Here is a 16352-nt window from a genome sequence, read left to right as displayed (position 1 = left end):
TGTCTTTGCCCTGTCCGGCCTGTCCCTGCCTGCCCTTGCCCATCCTGCCTGTCTGCTTGTCCTTGCCCATCCCTGCCCGCCCTTGCCCATCCCTGCCTGTCCCTACCTGTCCCTGACCAGCCTGTCCCCCCCTGCCCTCCCCACCCTGCTCCCGTACAAACTCTGAGCCAGAACCTGATTTTGCTCAGTAAGTTGGGTACCTTAGAAAGGTGCTACCTGTCTCGAAAGCCAGCACCGAGAGTCTGCAAAAATAAAGGTACATCCTCGAAAAAAGCAAATACTTTAAGAAAAACAGCAAGGGATGTAAATGTGAGAAAGGTTAAAGTTTACGTTTGCTACCCTGTTCTTTTGTTGGTAGCATGTATTATAAAAAAAAAAATAAAAATACACCCAAACTGTACATATTATAAGGCTATATTTTTATCTCAGGGTTCTGGTGACACGTACAAACCACTTGAGCTTTGCTTTCGTGGTTTATATTGCCACCAGAAACCCTTGATAAAAATACAGCTTTATATTGTACAGTTGGGTATAGTTTATTTTCTCCATATATCATATACTGTGTTTTATTTATAAACATACACAAAGACACTTGTACATGCAAAGCAGTTTTTTTATTGAAGTAATTCTGAGGTATCAATAATACTGTATTAACTAACACATTCTAACACAATAATTTCTTGGTTAGCAATGGCCTTTCTAAAGAGACATCTATGAAAATATGATAAAACACATAAAAAAATCAGTATTTCCATGTTACAATTTACGATTCCCACACTGAAAATTTCAGCTTCTGGTGGCTCGTACTTGCAGAGAACCCTGCTTAAACCACCTCAAAATGTAGCTTTAACATCTCTTGAATACCTGAATCCTTTCTACAGTGAGGCTACGGGAAATAAAGCTTTGCATAGTAGAGAAATGCAAAAATCTAAAGGAAAAAAAATCAGATGGAAACAGGAAATGTGCTGCTGATAAAGATGCAACTATGATGAGCTTTTCAATATTTTGCCCAAGTTGCGCTCAGCAAACTGCTTATTTAAAACATACTTTTCACACAATTTGTCAGCAGCTTCTCTTCAACTGCTTTTTCCACTAGTCACAAAGGCAAAAATTTTTATTCCCATCTCTCGCGATCTGAAAAGAAAAGCCGGGAACAAGCGATTCAACAGCCGCTTGCTTCTGAATGCATCTCAATGTGCTCCCGTTTACGTAAAACACCGTTTCCAGCCCCAGAGAGGTGAGGGGAGTCCTGGGCAGGAGGCTGGCAGGGACGAGTGTGCCAGGCTGGGCAGGAGCGGGCAGCGGCTTCCTTGGGGGGAGGCTTGCACCTCACATTTGCCACGTCCCTCCCACTCCCTTATCTGTGCTTTAATGGACATTAAAAATAGAACAAAACAGGACTGGAGATGGGAACAAAAATCCATGCACAACAGGCCTGGCCCGCTGTAGTCATTCTGCTGTAAAATGTAAAAACAAGAAAGGGCAGACGAGCTGCATCCCTCAGGACACATCCCGCTTTTTTAATATAGTGGTGCCACCACACATTTCACTTTGGATGTTGCATTATATTTATATGTCACTCAAATATTTACCATTTTTCTGAATTCTGCTGGGTGCTCTGAGAGCTTGTTATAAGCCAAGTATCCGCGGTTGTATGTCTTGGCTGGTTAGCAGCCGTGGCTGAGCTGCATCAATATGCTAACTTCTCTTTCTGGAGCTTCTCGTGTGACAAAAGCCACTCTTTCATGAGGTTTCCTCCTCCGTAGTTGCCCATCTGCCCGCTGCTGCAAATCACCCTGTGGCATGGTATTATGATCGGGATCTGCAAAACACACAAAAAGAAGGAAAGGAGCAAAGGCTGAGGTTGGGGGAGATGCCCCTAAATCCACCGCGAAACCAGAAGTTGTCTGCAGGGAGAGGGAGGGAAGGATCTGGGACAAGGAGGAGGCGCTGGGCCAGGCTGTTCGGGCTGAGCTGGTCACAGGTGCTGAAAACCAACCCAGTTCTTAAGGAAAAATAAGTATCAGGAGAAATTTGAATACATAAAAATGATGGAAAGTCTTAAAAAGGGTAAACACGATCTATTAAATCCCATATATAAAATCTCTGTGAGAAGCTGATTTTCCTGCCCCAGCTCCCTCCAGCAGCCCGGGGAGGGGGGTGGCGAAGCCTCGCAGACCCCCAACGCACATGAGGGTAGCGAGGAGGTACAGGACGACTATTAATCACCATCCCGGGATTAGAAGAGGACGTATTTCTGGAAAAAAACAGACCACTGAGCAGATCACTTCCAGGAGGAGCTGCTCCCCCAGCAGATCTCCTCCGCTCGCTATAGCACCTCCACGTGCACTGCTGAAAAATTCTATATAAGAACAAGGCGCTATTTATTATTTAACAGCAAGTCAATCCCAAATGGGTTGTGAATTTTTAAAACCTACAACAGGAGAGATTTAATTCACACCTAACCAATTTAAGAACTTTTTTCCTCATGCCTTCTACTTTGTATCATTTATAGCCAAATGTCACGGATTCTGAAAAATCAATGCAAGAAGTTACATAATAGACTGATAATGTAGAGAAGTACATAAACGCGGGTTTTTTTTTATTATTTATTTTTTATTACAGGTGATTATCATAGTTGAAGTACACACCATAAAAAATGCAATACATCATCTCTAATCACGCTGTATGTGTTTTGGTAACTGCATAGTAATTCGATTGCTCTGATATAGCTGTGAAAACAATAACTCACTAAAAAGTGCAGTTTTCACAAATTTGGATATTTTAAGTCAAAAAGTATAATATATTTATATACAGACATGCAGACAAATTACGTACTTTAAACTGACTTATTTTAATCCCATTTAATAGTTATTTCAGTATGGTTCAAGCTGTGCTCATATTTGAGTCTGGGACACACAAACCCCAACGCAGCTGAACACCTACTGGCCAGACCTTTATAAATTGGGGGGGTGGGTGTTTGGGTTCTTTTGGGTTTTTTAAAGTAATTTTAATGGTTGAAGTTTAAAATCTCAATCTTGGCCCACAGGCTATCACATTAAATGGGAATACACATAGGTGCTTACTGTTAATCAAGGTTTAATAAAAAATGCTTATAATAGCTGCTTTATTTGGAGCTGGCAATGCCACAAGTGAATTACGCATCCATGACAACTCCAGCGAGCACCAATAAAATCTTTACTCTACACCGTGCCATCCCGCGCTTGGTTTATGACTTCTTTAAAGAAGTTGTTTTTTTGCAAGTGGTTTTTCTGGTTTGGGATTTCTCCGTCTTTACAATCCATGTGCACAAGTTACTGCAGGCAGATTTTCTTGAGTGACAAAGCTGTAACAAGCCATAATAATACACTATAAAAAATCTCCAAGGTTAATTTGCAATTCTTTAAAAATATATACAATAAATCAGCATATTTTGATGGTAAGGCTATAAATCTTGCTAAGGACAGGGGCCAAAACCTCCTTCTGAGCCAGTTCCCTGCTGCCGCTCAGATGGTGCTAAGACACTCGAACCACGGGGTCCGTGTGCTGGGGAATTCTGTCAGGGAGGGAAGTTGATGAATTCTCCTGCTAAATTGTGTAAGAAGATGGAAGGTGCGTCCAAACAGAGGAAAAAAAGGACTTTATTTTCAGGCAGTGTGAACTGGGTGGGTCTTGGGTGTCCCAGGGTCGGTGCAGGACCGGTTCACACATGCAGGGATGTGTGGCTAAGCCGTTTACCATCAAGCAAGAAGAGGAGGGCATGAAATAAATGTAGCTTTTTCCATGCCTGAAATAAAGAATTTCCTACCGAGTTTGTCCTCACACACGCTAGCGCCCGTACGTCACCCTCACAGCGTCGGATGGAAAAGAAAATGCGGTACAAAGGCTGTATCAGCGCTGTAATTTAAAAATATTGAATATTGCTTCAGTTTGGCTTAATTGTGGTGACAACTTTCAGACTACTAAAATAATTAAAGCTGCTAAAATTTATTAGGGCCCTAAGGACATTTTAGAGGGAGTACTACCCTAGTCTGGAGCTTTAATGCCTCGGCTACATTTAATGTAATTTTTATCAATAACCAAGCAGCTCATAATATTATAGCTCTGCTGAAATCTTCACGCTGTGAAATCTAATTCATCTAATACATGAATCCATCACTTACACAGACCCTACCTCAAACGCTATAAAACTTCCAAACCCAGAGATTTGTCTCCAACAAAAATAACATGAAGGGGCCCTCGGATCAATAACGGAGTCCCTCTGATTCGGGCACCAGCTGAATATTTTCTCCAACTTTGCTTTTGTTCTTCTGGGTAGAGGCCCACAAGGGAAAGAGCTTGTTTTCACTCGCAGCCTCATCAATACCTAAATCCTGGTGAACAAGTGACACTGAGAAGCTGTAATCAATAGCTCCCTGTGCGTTTTTTCTTCTGGTCAAATGGTTCAGCACTACTGACAGCCCTGACACTCAGAACATGATGCTAAATCTTTATCAACAGCCATCTGGGTGACTGGCAGAACAAGACTCGGGCGGTCATTAACGCTCGTGGCAATCTGTGAATAAACTAACTCCTCGATAATGCGTTTGTTTAGCAAAAAGGTGGGGAAAAAAACTCCCTGCACAAGGTATCGATTGCCTTTGAACTGCATTTAGCAAATTCCGTCTGAGGATGGAGCGGCGCGGGGCTCCGCCGCGGCGCTCCGCTCGTTAGGAGTTTTCAATCGGAGGCAACGGAAACCTGCCTGTCCCATTACAGCGCTGATGGGCTGGAGACCTCCAGAAACTGCCGAACTGTCAAAACCAGATCAGCCAGGCTGTAACAGAAACAGCTGAAATATCAAGTTAGAACATACAACAAGAGTCACACATGTAGCAAAAAATAATCCTTCCGTTTGCTCATGCCCTATTGCTTTTTCTCCCCAACAGAAACAAATCCTGCAGCGTGGCCCCACGTGGATCCTGGGTTATTGCCAGCCACCAACGGAATTAATGCACAAGCAGTTTGATGTGTCCACAACGTTTCAAAGCCATACTTCACAACCTTCTCATAAATGCACGATTACGCCTTCCAATTTCTGATGCTTAAAACGTTTTGGCTGAATAATATCCTTGACTTGGGGCAGATCAATATTAGCATCAAGTTGTACATTTAGCCAGGCTTTCACCTAAACAAGAACACGGTTGGAGAGAATGTAAAACCCAACATATGCAGCGACGACTGCCGTTAACAGACCGCTGAAGATGTCTTATTTAAGGCACAGAACAGTCATTTAGGATGGCCTTGGACTAATCAGCCCAACATTCACCATTTCCCATGAGCCTCTGTGATTTCTTTTTGATCCTCCTATACTAGTCTAATGAGATTTTTAATTGAACTTTATGGGTTCCCTTTGAGGACCACAGACCTTGCAATCAATCTGAACCGCGGTAAACTATTTGAAGTTTCTCTTGCAAAAGGTGAGCCATCTCCACCATGTCCTTGGCATAAATTGAGGCAAAGATGTTGCATCTTTCAGCTGCTGCTGGCACCTATTCCACCTTCTCATAAAGTTGAAGGTCAGCGTATGAATTACGTGAGGAAAACCTCAAAGGGAAACCTGTGGAATGCGCCCTACCAAAATTAAAGACCAAGCCTGGATCTGTAGAAGGGAGAAATGTTCTGGTATTTTGAGGAAAAAGGTGAGATAACGCAATTTTATCAACACATTTGAGTAACAAAGCAATGCCAGGGTCGGGTTTGTTTCCAACACTCATTTTTACTGTTATGACTGTACTCATTAAATCATGTTTATGATTTAGTCATCATGTTTATAATTTAGTCCTTTAATCATCTCAAGGTGCAAGCATATTATGATTTTCCTATTTTGCATAGCTCCTGCAGCAATCATTAATAGAAGTATTCACTTTTACGTCGCGTTCGCAATCCAAGTATTCACTAGTGTCAGCTTCTCTCCTGCGAACAAAAATCACTAATCTGCTGCCTAACAAAACATCACATTTCTGCAGCAATTTTGAAGCAATTGCTCCTCAAAACCAGTATTTATATCCTAAAGCTCGCGTGGCAGGTGTAGCAGTTGTTAACACCGCAGCTCTCTGCATTCCGCGCTGATACGTTAACGCCGCCGCAGTCCAGATGACGTGTTCAGTTTAATGAACTGTTTAGTTAGATTCAAAGCTCAATATCTCATCTGATAAACAGACTGCAAGTGTGTTTATACATGTACAAGGTTCACGGGTATCCTACGATTCTACGCAGGTAGCACACGACCACAGAAACTCACATAACGTCTAATGGGTTTAAGCTTCTAAGCTCAGTAAAGAAGTACACCCTGATATTTTAAGCTTGTATCAGATTTTCCTATGAAACAGTTCATGTAAGCAGCATAAAGCTGCGTTTTGTCAATACACTGTATTGTACTTGACAATACAAACTATTTTAATATGATGGAATGCTTTCCAATATAATATGGTGTACATTAAGATAAGGCAATACAATGCAAACCTACAGGAAACAGTTCTCAAAGAATAACAATATAGTGTTGTGCAAAAGGATATGTAATTGCCATCGCCTAGAAATGTACCCAGCTTTGCCCTCAGGCTGCAGTGGAGCAGCAGCATCCAAAGTAGCGGTAACAGCAGGTTGTGGTGTGAAAATTCCTGCTTTTTCCCCTGTGAGGAAGGATGAAAATAGTTCTGAAAATATACAGCAAAGCTACTGCAATTTTTTTTTAAATGGGGTCCTATCTTATTATTCTTATTTCCCATCCCATACTATGGCTGCAGTGTTTTCTGACCCCAGCAGAAAATTTTTAAACATATTATAGATAATAATGTATAGCTTTAGGGAAAAAAAGCTGTATTAATATACTACCACCCCAATATTTCATCATAGAAAACTGATGATAAAAAAAAAGTCGGTGCTGTAATGAGAGCCCTGCCCATTCCAAAACACGTTTTCATCACTACACACCTCCTGCAGTTAATCTGTAATTTGATGCATATTCCACATGCAAACACACGCATAGTCCTTTTGCACTTCAATGCGACCACCTATTCACTATGTTTCTTCCATTTCTCACATAAATCTTTACGTGGTCCTTCAGACCCATAAGCCATAATACGCAGGTCGAGTAGGCACAATACACAGGTTGATTTTAGGAAAGAGGTGAAATATAAAGATAATATGCGGCACTGCAAAAAACCCCTCACCTTTATTATTTCTGTATGTAAAGCCACCAGCTCTTGTGAAAACAGATTTTCTAACCCACTTTGCAACTTCATGTTGCAGTCTCATATGTACCTTATTAAAGGAAATACTGAGAGGGCTGAATGTAAAAACAACACAGGAGGTCAAAGATTACGGCAGGTATAACACTGGCGAAAAGGAGAGGAATTTGGCCATGGAAAGACACATGTTGCTCCAGGCAAGAGGTAATGAGGGAAAGTATGTTGAAGGATGGCTAAAAAGGCCACAGTGATATTAATAGAAATCAAAGTTTTTTATTTTTTTAAAGGCAAGTAGCAAGGGAGTGAACGTGTAAAGACAGATATAGGGGCGTTCTGTTCACCAGCTTTCCCTTCGCCCAGGAACCAGTTGGCTGCAGCACCAGTTCCCCACCAGTCAGTGGGATTCAGGTGAACATACATCTGGAAATCTAAACCTGGACAACTAAAAGTAAAAGATAATTCCTGGGAAGACAGACAGAGACCAAGTATTATAACATACTGCTTTTCCAAAATCCACGGGCCTAACCTAGAGCGCTACCCCCTCCAGTTGGTTCAGGCCACTCACCTCTATCTAATGGAGAAATGCCATTTACAGCTGGTGTGGAGCGCATGGGGAAAATAACATATTGACAATTAGGGATTTGATTCAAACGTGTACCTACATGATTTAAAATCCCTCCTCTTTCACAGTTTCAGAAACATATCCGTGCCAGAGAGGATGGACTGCTGCTAATACAACCAAAGCTACTCATACCCTGTTGAAATAAGGCCCGCGCTGGGGGATAGAAGATTTCCCTCACCTAAGAATATGTAAGGAAGTTTGAGAACAACAAAATGTGTAGAGGCTGATGAATTAAAAGAAGTGTTTCTCTTTCAAATCTAACGCCATAAGTGGTGGGGAATAAATCACATTAAACTGGGTTGTGCATTATTGCTGATTAAAAACACTTACTGACCTTATTACTCATGGTAGACCAGTTTTCATAGCAGATAAATTTAATCTAATGACATTTAGCCTGCAAAGCTCTCTAAATCCACCATCTTCCATCAACTTTATTTCAAAGTTGACGTGAACTTACAGGGTTGCTCCTCATCGCTCCTCCCACTGCTCTCGCCGCTCTGCTGTTGCCTGCGAGGTCTGCTAATTGCTTGTAGGAAACGGCCTCTCCAAACTTCACGTCCCTCAACAGGGTCCACAGCACTTGTTTGGTGAAGGAATCTGCAACGAAGATGAAGAAGCGAGCACTGTTCGCCTGTGTGGCTGGAAAAACACCGAGTTGAAATGTTCAAAAAACCCAACGCAAAGCAGAGTCTCAATAGCAGCTTTCTAATTTAAATTTAAACAGCCCCGATGCACTGTCCTGTTATTGTATCCTATATTACTACATTTAAATACATGATTATTAGAAGGAGCGCTTCAAGTAACCGATCACTATAAAAAAGGATTTAAGGCTTTGATTTTCCTATATTTTTAATTTGCTTCAAGTACAATTATCCTGTTAACTCATACAATGTGGTTTTTCCATTAAATTGGCAGAGTATAAATTAGCATAGAGTCAAATTAAAAAGGGAAGAAATAACCAGCTCTACCTATTTTACAAAGCCCTCGCATCTCCAGCTAATTTCCAACTTCAGCTGGGACACGCGGCAGAAGAAGCCCTAGAGCCAGCGGACTCGGTATTATCCTGGCTGACTGCATTTTATAGTCGAGACCCCCAAGCTACTGCTCAGCATTGCAGACATTACAGAATGTAAGGACTAGCTGTGACCTTGAATGTACGGCACATCCTTAATGATACAGGGCTCTGGAAAAAAAAAAAAAAGTATATTCCATTATTTTAATTTTAATTCACCAGCAAATTGCTTCTAAGTGTTCCAACTACTGCAATAATGAATAAGCAAATGCATTAGGGCCAGCTTTCTTCTGCATCTCAGGGTTTTACCTTCCCAACCCAGGATTATTTCACAAAAGAAAACTGATAGTCGCGTTTGGAGTTTAGTTGGGTTGAACACCTATCGCTCTTCCAAGGCACTTGTAAAAGCTTTGAAGATCTAACTAGTGAATAACTTACTGAGAGGAGTGAGCTGGCGAATAAAAAAAAAAAAAAAAGAAAAAAGGAAAAAAAAAAGAAAAAGGAAAAGAGACCCCTTTCCCCAGTTGAGAGCTTCAGTCTCCTGCTTTGGCAAAGAAACAAACTCATGAAAAACATTTTCTGTCTTTAGTTTTCAAAAAAGACATTGATTACGTTACATAGGAACATAGCAAAATGTGATTTTGCTCTTAAAGGAAACCCATACACCGTTATGTGTGTGTTAAATAATAAAAATCACTTCTTAACTGAAGGGAATGATAATCACTTCATTGAAAAAATCTGTTTAGTCTTTATTATAACATTAAGCAAATTAAACATCAGCATAATCCAGGTGATACGAGAAAAGGGTCATCAAAGAAATTAACTTTGTTGTTCATTAATTTACATGGATTAGTAGAGGGCAAAGAGATAGCAAATCTGCTCTAGTTTTTTATGATATAATTTCAAACTGTACACCATTTGTGGCAGTAGGGTGACTTTGGGGTTAATCAGACTGATTTGTCCTTTTAATTGCTTTCTATTCAAAGAAAATTCATTAGATAATGTTCTCTTCAAAATTCATGAATCAATTTAACTGAAGAAACCACATTAACAGCTTTGGGTTCATTAGCACAAGCAGTTGTGTTACTAGCTGATTGCTAGGAGGGTTTCCTTAGGCAAACAGATTTTGTTTACTGTGATTTCTTCAGAAAGGTTTATTTCAAAACAAATTGTTACTTATTATTTTTTTAACCTTCTTTTTAAGCCGGCAAGATTAGTGTTAACCTCGCCTACTCAGGGGTCTCGGGGAATTATTGCCTGATGTCATCTTTTAAATCAATGAAACACAGTGACTGCACGTCGCCAGGGCCTGGGTCCAAAAAAATCCCCTTTTTTGTCCTCATTTTTGGCAGGGGAGGCGGTGCGCTGGGACGTGACGGACCTGTAACTTTCTGAAACCCATAGGAATAAGGGGAGAAGCGGGTGCGGAGTGTGCTGGAGCACCAAGCAGCCACGGAGGATGGGGCAGCTCCAGAGCCTCCCCCCAGCAGGAGCACCACGGTGCCAAGTGATGCCCAAATTATCAAGTGCCTTTTAACACGCTAACAGAGGGACAGAGATTATCCTCTTCTGACAAGCAGGGGCAGAGATTATCCTCCTTCCAGAGTCACTGTACATTTTTCATGGGAAAATATATACTGTCTCTGCACCCACATAAAACACTCGAAGTTATAGTTCAGAAGAATGAAATATTTAGCAATCATGCACATCATTTTATAAATGTATCTGAAAACTCAATTTCATCCTGTAGGGAGCAAATGCATTAATTAGTTTAAGCAGCTCTAAGAGACAGTGCCAAATACTGTTATTAAACTGTCTGCAAGTGTGAGTGCTTGTAAGCATAACCTGCCCAAATTAGATGGCTGAACTTTCACCAATTTCCAGCGTGTGCCAACATTTTATGCTGTTAAATATCATTATAAAGTGCTGTAAAATCGCACATAAAAATTAACACACACAAATTCTCTTGTTACATGAAAACACTTTGTACCTCTGCGAGCTGAGGGTGCCCACGTCACCCCGGAGTGGCGGATGCCAGCAGAGCGATGGCTGAACTGAACCCCATCGTAGGGATGGGAACTTCGGAGGTTTTCTCCTTCCTCTGCACCCATCGACAGCTCACACTGTGCCCACTCCCTCCAGGTGACCAGGCTCTGCACTGCTCTCTTGCCAAGGACCACGTGCTAGGGCCAACACAGAGCAACCAGTGCTGCTAGACGCCATTTTGCATTTAAATGACCAAAAATTTGTCAGATTTTCGATCCAAATGCACTCCTCACCAGTACCCACTGGGAGCTGGAGCTCTACCGGGTAGGACTGAAGGATGGGGAAAGGAGAGACCTGGGACCGACCTGGGTTTCCAAGTCTCCACAGCCCTGAGGATCCATTCCCACCTCCAGGTGCTGTGTCCATGGCATCCAGGGACCACAGAGGTAGTTGGGAGGGTTTCACAGACTCATAGAATGGTTTGGGTTGGAATGGACCTTTAAAGGTCATCTAGTCCAACCCCACTGCCACGGGCAGGGACACCTTCCATTAGCCCAGGTTGCCCAAAGCCCCGTCCAACCTGGCCTTGAACCCTTCCAGGGAGGGGGCAGCCACAGCTTCTCTGGGCAACCTGTGCCAGGGCCTCACCACCCTCATCATAAAAAATTTCTTCCTTGTACCTAGTCTGAATCTCCCCTCTTTTAGTTTAAAGCCATTACCCCTTGTCCTATTGCTACAGGCCCTAGTAAAAACTCTGTCCCCATCTTTCTTATAAGCCCTCTTTAAGTATCGAAAGGCTGCAAAAAGGTCTCCCTGGAGCCTTCTCTTCTCCAGGCTGAACAACTCCTGTTTAACGACAGGTGATGGGTGAATGACTTCTTGGATGTTTTCCTCCTACAGACAGCACCGTGGCATTACTCGCTGGTCAAAAACCTCCTAATTGTGCATTACTATCAGCCCTGCCAATTGCATGGTAAATTGGCAAAGCAACGCACCATCACGCCAAGAGTGGAGGTGCCAGGACTGATCTGAAATTAATATTTACAGAGAAGTTATAAGCCCCTAAAAGAGGGACTTACCCTGAACCTGCTGCTAATGCCGAAATGCTTCGGAGGTCACTATGACAGCCCACTGGCCTTTAGTTCTCCATATAAATACGTTACATCCACAGGGATAAGAGTGAAAATCAAGTTTACTTTAACAGCAGCCATCATAACTTTTAACAGTGTAACTGAAGGTGGCAATTAGTACAAAGAAGTGAAATCATTCACTACTGCCTAATAATGTGCTGCCAGAGCCTTGATTGTGTTAGTAAGGGGCTGGGCCCGAGGTGGGCAGGATGGATGCGACGGGGGGAAAAGCAGAGTCACCAGCACCAGTCCCTTCCTGATCCCCCTGCCCCTCCTTGCATAGTTCTTAGTTTTTCTGTCTGTCGTAGGATTTTTTTGGTGGGCTTTTTCGGGTGATTTTTTTTCCCCCCAAGGGTTTTCACAAATGGAAATGGTTATAAACACTCACCCCTTCTCGCCAGCTTTTTTGCAGCCTCTCTGGGATACTACATAGACAACTTAAATTTTGTTTTTACGCTTATCAGTTTTCACTGTTATTACTATTGGTAAAAAAAAAAATCAAACAAAACACTTCAAAAATACTCCAATTTGTCTACAAAACAGCAGTTCCCACAGCCGCATGAGCTTCCACCTAATCCAGAAAACTTAATCTGGCTCTTGGACCTTGGAAGAACAGATTCATATTCAAACTGAAGAACTTTTCCTGACAACAGGCAACTGTGCAAACAGTTAATGCAAGCAAGAGTGCTGGTTTTTAGCAATTTTGAACCTCCTTCACTATTAAGCAGGCTGTTAAAGCCATATTAAGCATGGCACCTAAACAGCAATCTGAATATTAACAGTCACCTCCACTCTACCCTAGGCTGAACCAGCAAGTGGTATGTGAAAGAGAAAAATGCTTCTCTAGTCTCTTAACTGTTTAACTAGATTTTGCTCTTGTGATGAGGCAGATCAAGAAATGCTTTTCTTCCCTTTTACAATGGCTGCAAGTCCCCAACCATTGATACTCTATGGTAAAAAATGCAATTAAAGGATTACTGGGAATATAGATTAGACAGTACGGTGATACTGTATCCCATAAAACAGTCCAAACATCTCACTGCAACAGAAACAAAGGTTTGCTTAAAATCAGGGGTGCTGCAACCATCTTGCCAAAGTCACTGAGAAAAGACTATGTCTGCACACGTGATACTGATATATTATAGAGACGGAATGTGCCTAACTGAGAATAATAATGTTAAACTTTACCTTTATGATTGCCTAAATAGCCAAACCAAAGCAACGACCTTGGCCATTCTGAATGACTGAGCTTTATGTATGAAGATGCAGAAATATTCTTATTATTTTAGAGCATCTATTACTGACTTTATATAATCCATCATCAACTTTATACTAAAAAATATATATTTATAGAAATGAAAGTGGCAAAAGTTCCAACAAAATTGTATTTCATTTTAACAGGTAAATAATGGAGCGATTAGGCAAGTATTTACCTGAATTCCACCTCTAGTTAGTCCAAGACCTGTGAGAGCACCTCTGTACATTATTTTGGCTATTCACAGAATCACAGAACCATTCAGGTTGGAAAAGACCCTTGGGATCATCGAGTCCAACCATCAGCCCTACTCTACAAGTTCTCCCCTACACCATATCCCCCAGCATCTCATCTAAACGACCCTTAAACAATGTCAATTAGACAAAAATTCATCAGTTAAAACCATGGCAATTCCATCTACAGGACACAGATCTAAAGGAAATCCCCTGCCTCAACAGCATCAGCAAAAATTTGTTTTTCTTAACATTTTTTGTCAAAAACTTCCTTGCAGAACAAAATTCACTTGCTCATCAGGACTGTTACTGAGCTGCGCATCTATTTCTCCTCCTAACGTTCATCCTCTGAGCTCATACTAGCAGTTTGCTCAAGTTTCCTACTCCTTGCCCAGCCTTGACTCCAGCTAAGGTCTCTTCCCACCCCTCCAAACCAAATGTTTGTAAGCTGTAACTGCCACATCGACCCTCTCCCACTTATAATCGCATCCGTCAGACGACTCGTGTGATAGTTTCTCACACTCTGGCCCATTTATGATTGCATTTAATGAGCTAAATTAATATTTCTACCTGAAACGTATCACCTTCATTTCATCCAGAGCTGACCCCATGGGACTGCCACGGACCTCTCCGTCGATTCCCTGCTGCGTAGGAGGTGAGTGCTCAGTGCCACCCTCCGCAGGGCAGAGTCACGGGACCCTCACGGACTGCAGCCATATCAGACTTTTTTTATGTTTTTATTGATTTACTTTATTATTTCCCACCAGCACGCCCCCAATCCATGAATCATAACAATGAAGTTGTGTTTCTAGCACATCTTGCAGTGGCACAACTAAAGGAGGGATATTCCTCGAAAACATGTTGCGTTTTTCCCCAATAGAGACAACATTCTGCATTCATTCTACATTTGTCTGTAGATAAGCTAAGGTCAGCTGCAACGCATTTTGCTCCAGAACTAGCAACCGTTCAAGTAAATGTTCAGAAATTCAAAAGCCAAACCAAGCCAGCACGTAGCACTGACAGCAGTTGGGGTTCACTGCCCACTCCACTGTAGCACCTTTGGAGAACACAAGTCCTTGCAGCAGACCCTGCAGTGCCCATCTCTGCCCCCAGCACAAGCCCTGCACCACCTCTTCTACTATTTTCTGAATGCTGCTCTGCAGATACAGTTGCATGAGTAAATTCTTAATGAAACTCAAAACATCAGTTCATAAATATCAGGCAGTCTGTATTAAAACCATTAGAGTCCACTAGAGCATTTGAGAATGTGGCTCAGGCGTTCTCTCGTGCTCTCCCACAGGTCACAATGTTCCTCTTTCTGAGCAGTGGAGAAATGTGGGCTAGGGCAGTGCTTTTATAACGCTCTTCTGTATTGCCTAAGCACGTATGAGTTTAAAATCTGTGATATAATAAAATATAAACACAACCATAATTTATAAACATATAATATAAACATATAAACAGATATATCTGCATCACTGAAGTGAAAAATGTACCAATATGCTTTCTTTTAATATATAGAATGTTCAGGTTGGCTCGCGTTAAGTGGCTGAGCCATGTTAAAACCCAATTAATGGGAGCTGTTTCTGATCTGTAGTTTAACACAGTTTTAAACGCAGTTCCCTTCAGACTGCTGAAGGGGTTGCAGGGCCAAATTCTATCCTTAGAAGCAAGTAACTCTCCCCGGACCTCATCCAGCAGTATTTCTGCAGGTTAAACTCCCTGGAAGTCACTGGGTGTTTTACTCAAGCTGTAACTGATATTCTGACCCATTTTTTCTGCGCAGTAGCCTTAATAGCAGTTTGCTATGCACTTGCAAGAGCAGACTTTAATTTTAGAGCTGATGGAAATGAGGAGTTTGATGCTCAGCACCAGCCCTTTACATCCCCTGTCCGTGGCACGTTGCAAACTTCCCGAGATTCCCGCTTCCAAGTTCAAACCCAAGCAAGGTTTTATGCAAACTAACGACTCCTTAAGCATTAGCAACTTCATCTAAGCTAAATATTCATACCAGACTCTGAACACCACGACATCCCCGAACAGGCTGGGGCTGGGTTTTGGAGTCTGTGGACCGGTAAGATGGAGGAAATTGCAAAGCACTTGACAACTCCCTCTTGGGCTACGGCACAGACCATGTCATTGCACAGCATCCCCTGCCAGGTGATTTGTGCAGCTGTTTGCAGCAGCGGTACAGTTAAATGAAGAAGCCACCTGATTATCCTCTGAGCTGTAGGTAATACACCAAGCTGCAATTGCTACAGGAGAGGAGAACAAATGCTTTGGATGAAGAGACAGAGAAAATATCAGTCTCTTCCCAGCCAACAAAACGTGGCAGCCAAGTCTTACATTGCAGAGGGGATGGAGGGAAGCATAAAAACAATTTATTTTTCTCTGACACCAGTTCTATGCTGATTCCTGAGAATCCGTCCCCTCTTCCTGCACTAAGATTTCCCTATCACACCTGTACTCAGAGACCTGGAGAGCCTCCTCGTTGGTGTTATCTCCTTGCAATTCCTTTTTTCCCCTGCCACTACCCCAATTGCAGTTGGACCCCACGATGCTACATCAGACTATAAGCAGAAGTGTCTTTATTTAATTACTGTCACCGTCTCCTAACGACCTGCTTGACGGGCAGTGGAGGGGAAGGGCAGGGCCCACCGCTCTCTGGTTATGCAGCAGGTCTCAGCCTCTTCTAAGTCCCCGTAGGGGGAAAATCCCGAGTTCCCTCTTGAACTTTACTCTCCTGTTTTGATCAACCAAGTCGTGTCACTGTGAATTATTGAATTAGGAAGTCCAGAGGAACAAACCCCCTCACTGCACGTGTGAATGATGCATGGCCTGGTGTGCTGGAGCCCAGCACTCACCCCTGCCCCTCGGGGTGTCAC

The 16352-nt window shown here is 42.3% G+C and overlaps 1 protein-coding gene across 2 annotated transcripts in view; it reads right to left on the bottom strand.

Moving 5' to 3' along the window:
* Positions 1-592: 592 nt before the first annotated feature.
* MGMT (O-6-methylguanine-DNA methyltransferase) overlaps positions 593-16352 on the bottom strand; it is a 171664-nt gene continuing 155904 nt past the window's right edge. Inside the window, exons 6-7 of one of the 2 annotated variants that reach the window (XM_074875559.1) lie at positions 8309-8448; positions 593-1822 (exon numbers count right to left, since the gene is read on the bottom strand). In XM_074875559.1, coding sequence (XP_074731660.1) covers positions 1691-1822; positions 8309-8448 — 272 coding nt within the window. In that variant the 3' untranslated portion in view covers positions 593-1690. Of the gene's footprint in view, positions 1823-6351; positions 6663-8298; positions 8449-16352 lie in introns of those variants that run through there. The other variant, XM_074875558.1, reaches the window with a different exon arrangement.

The sequence above is a fragment of the Strix uralensis genome, chromosome 7, assembly GCF_047716275.1.
Source record: "Strix uralensis isolate ZFMK-TIS-50842 chromosome 7, bStrUra1, whole genome shotgun sequence".
In the NCBI taxonomy this organism is placed as follows: domain Eukaryota; kingdom Metazoa; phylum Chordata; class Aves; order Strigiformes; family Strigidae; genus Strix; species Strix uralensis.
This window is presented reverse-complemented; position numbering and strand designations above follow the sequence as displayed.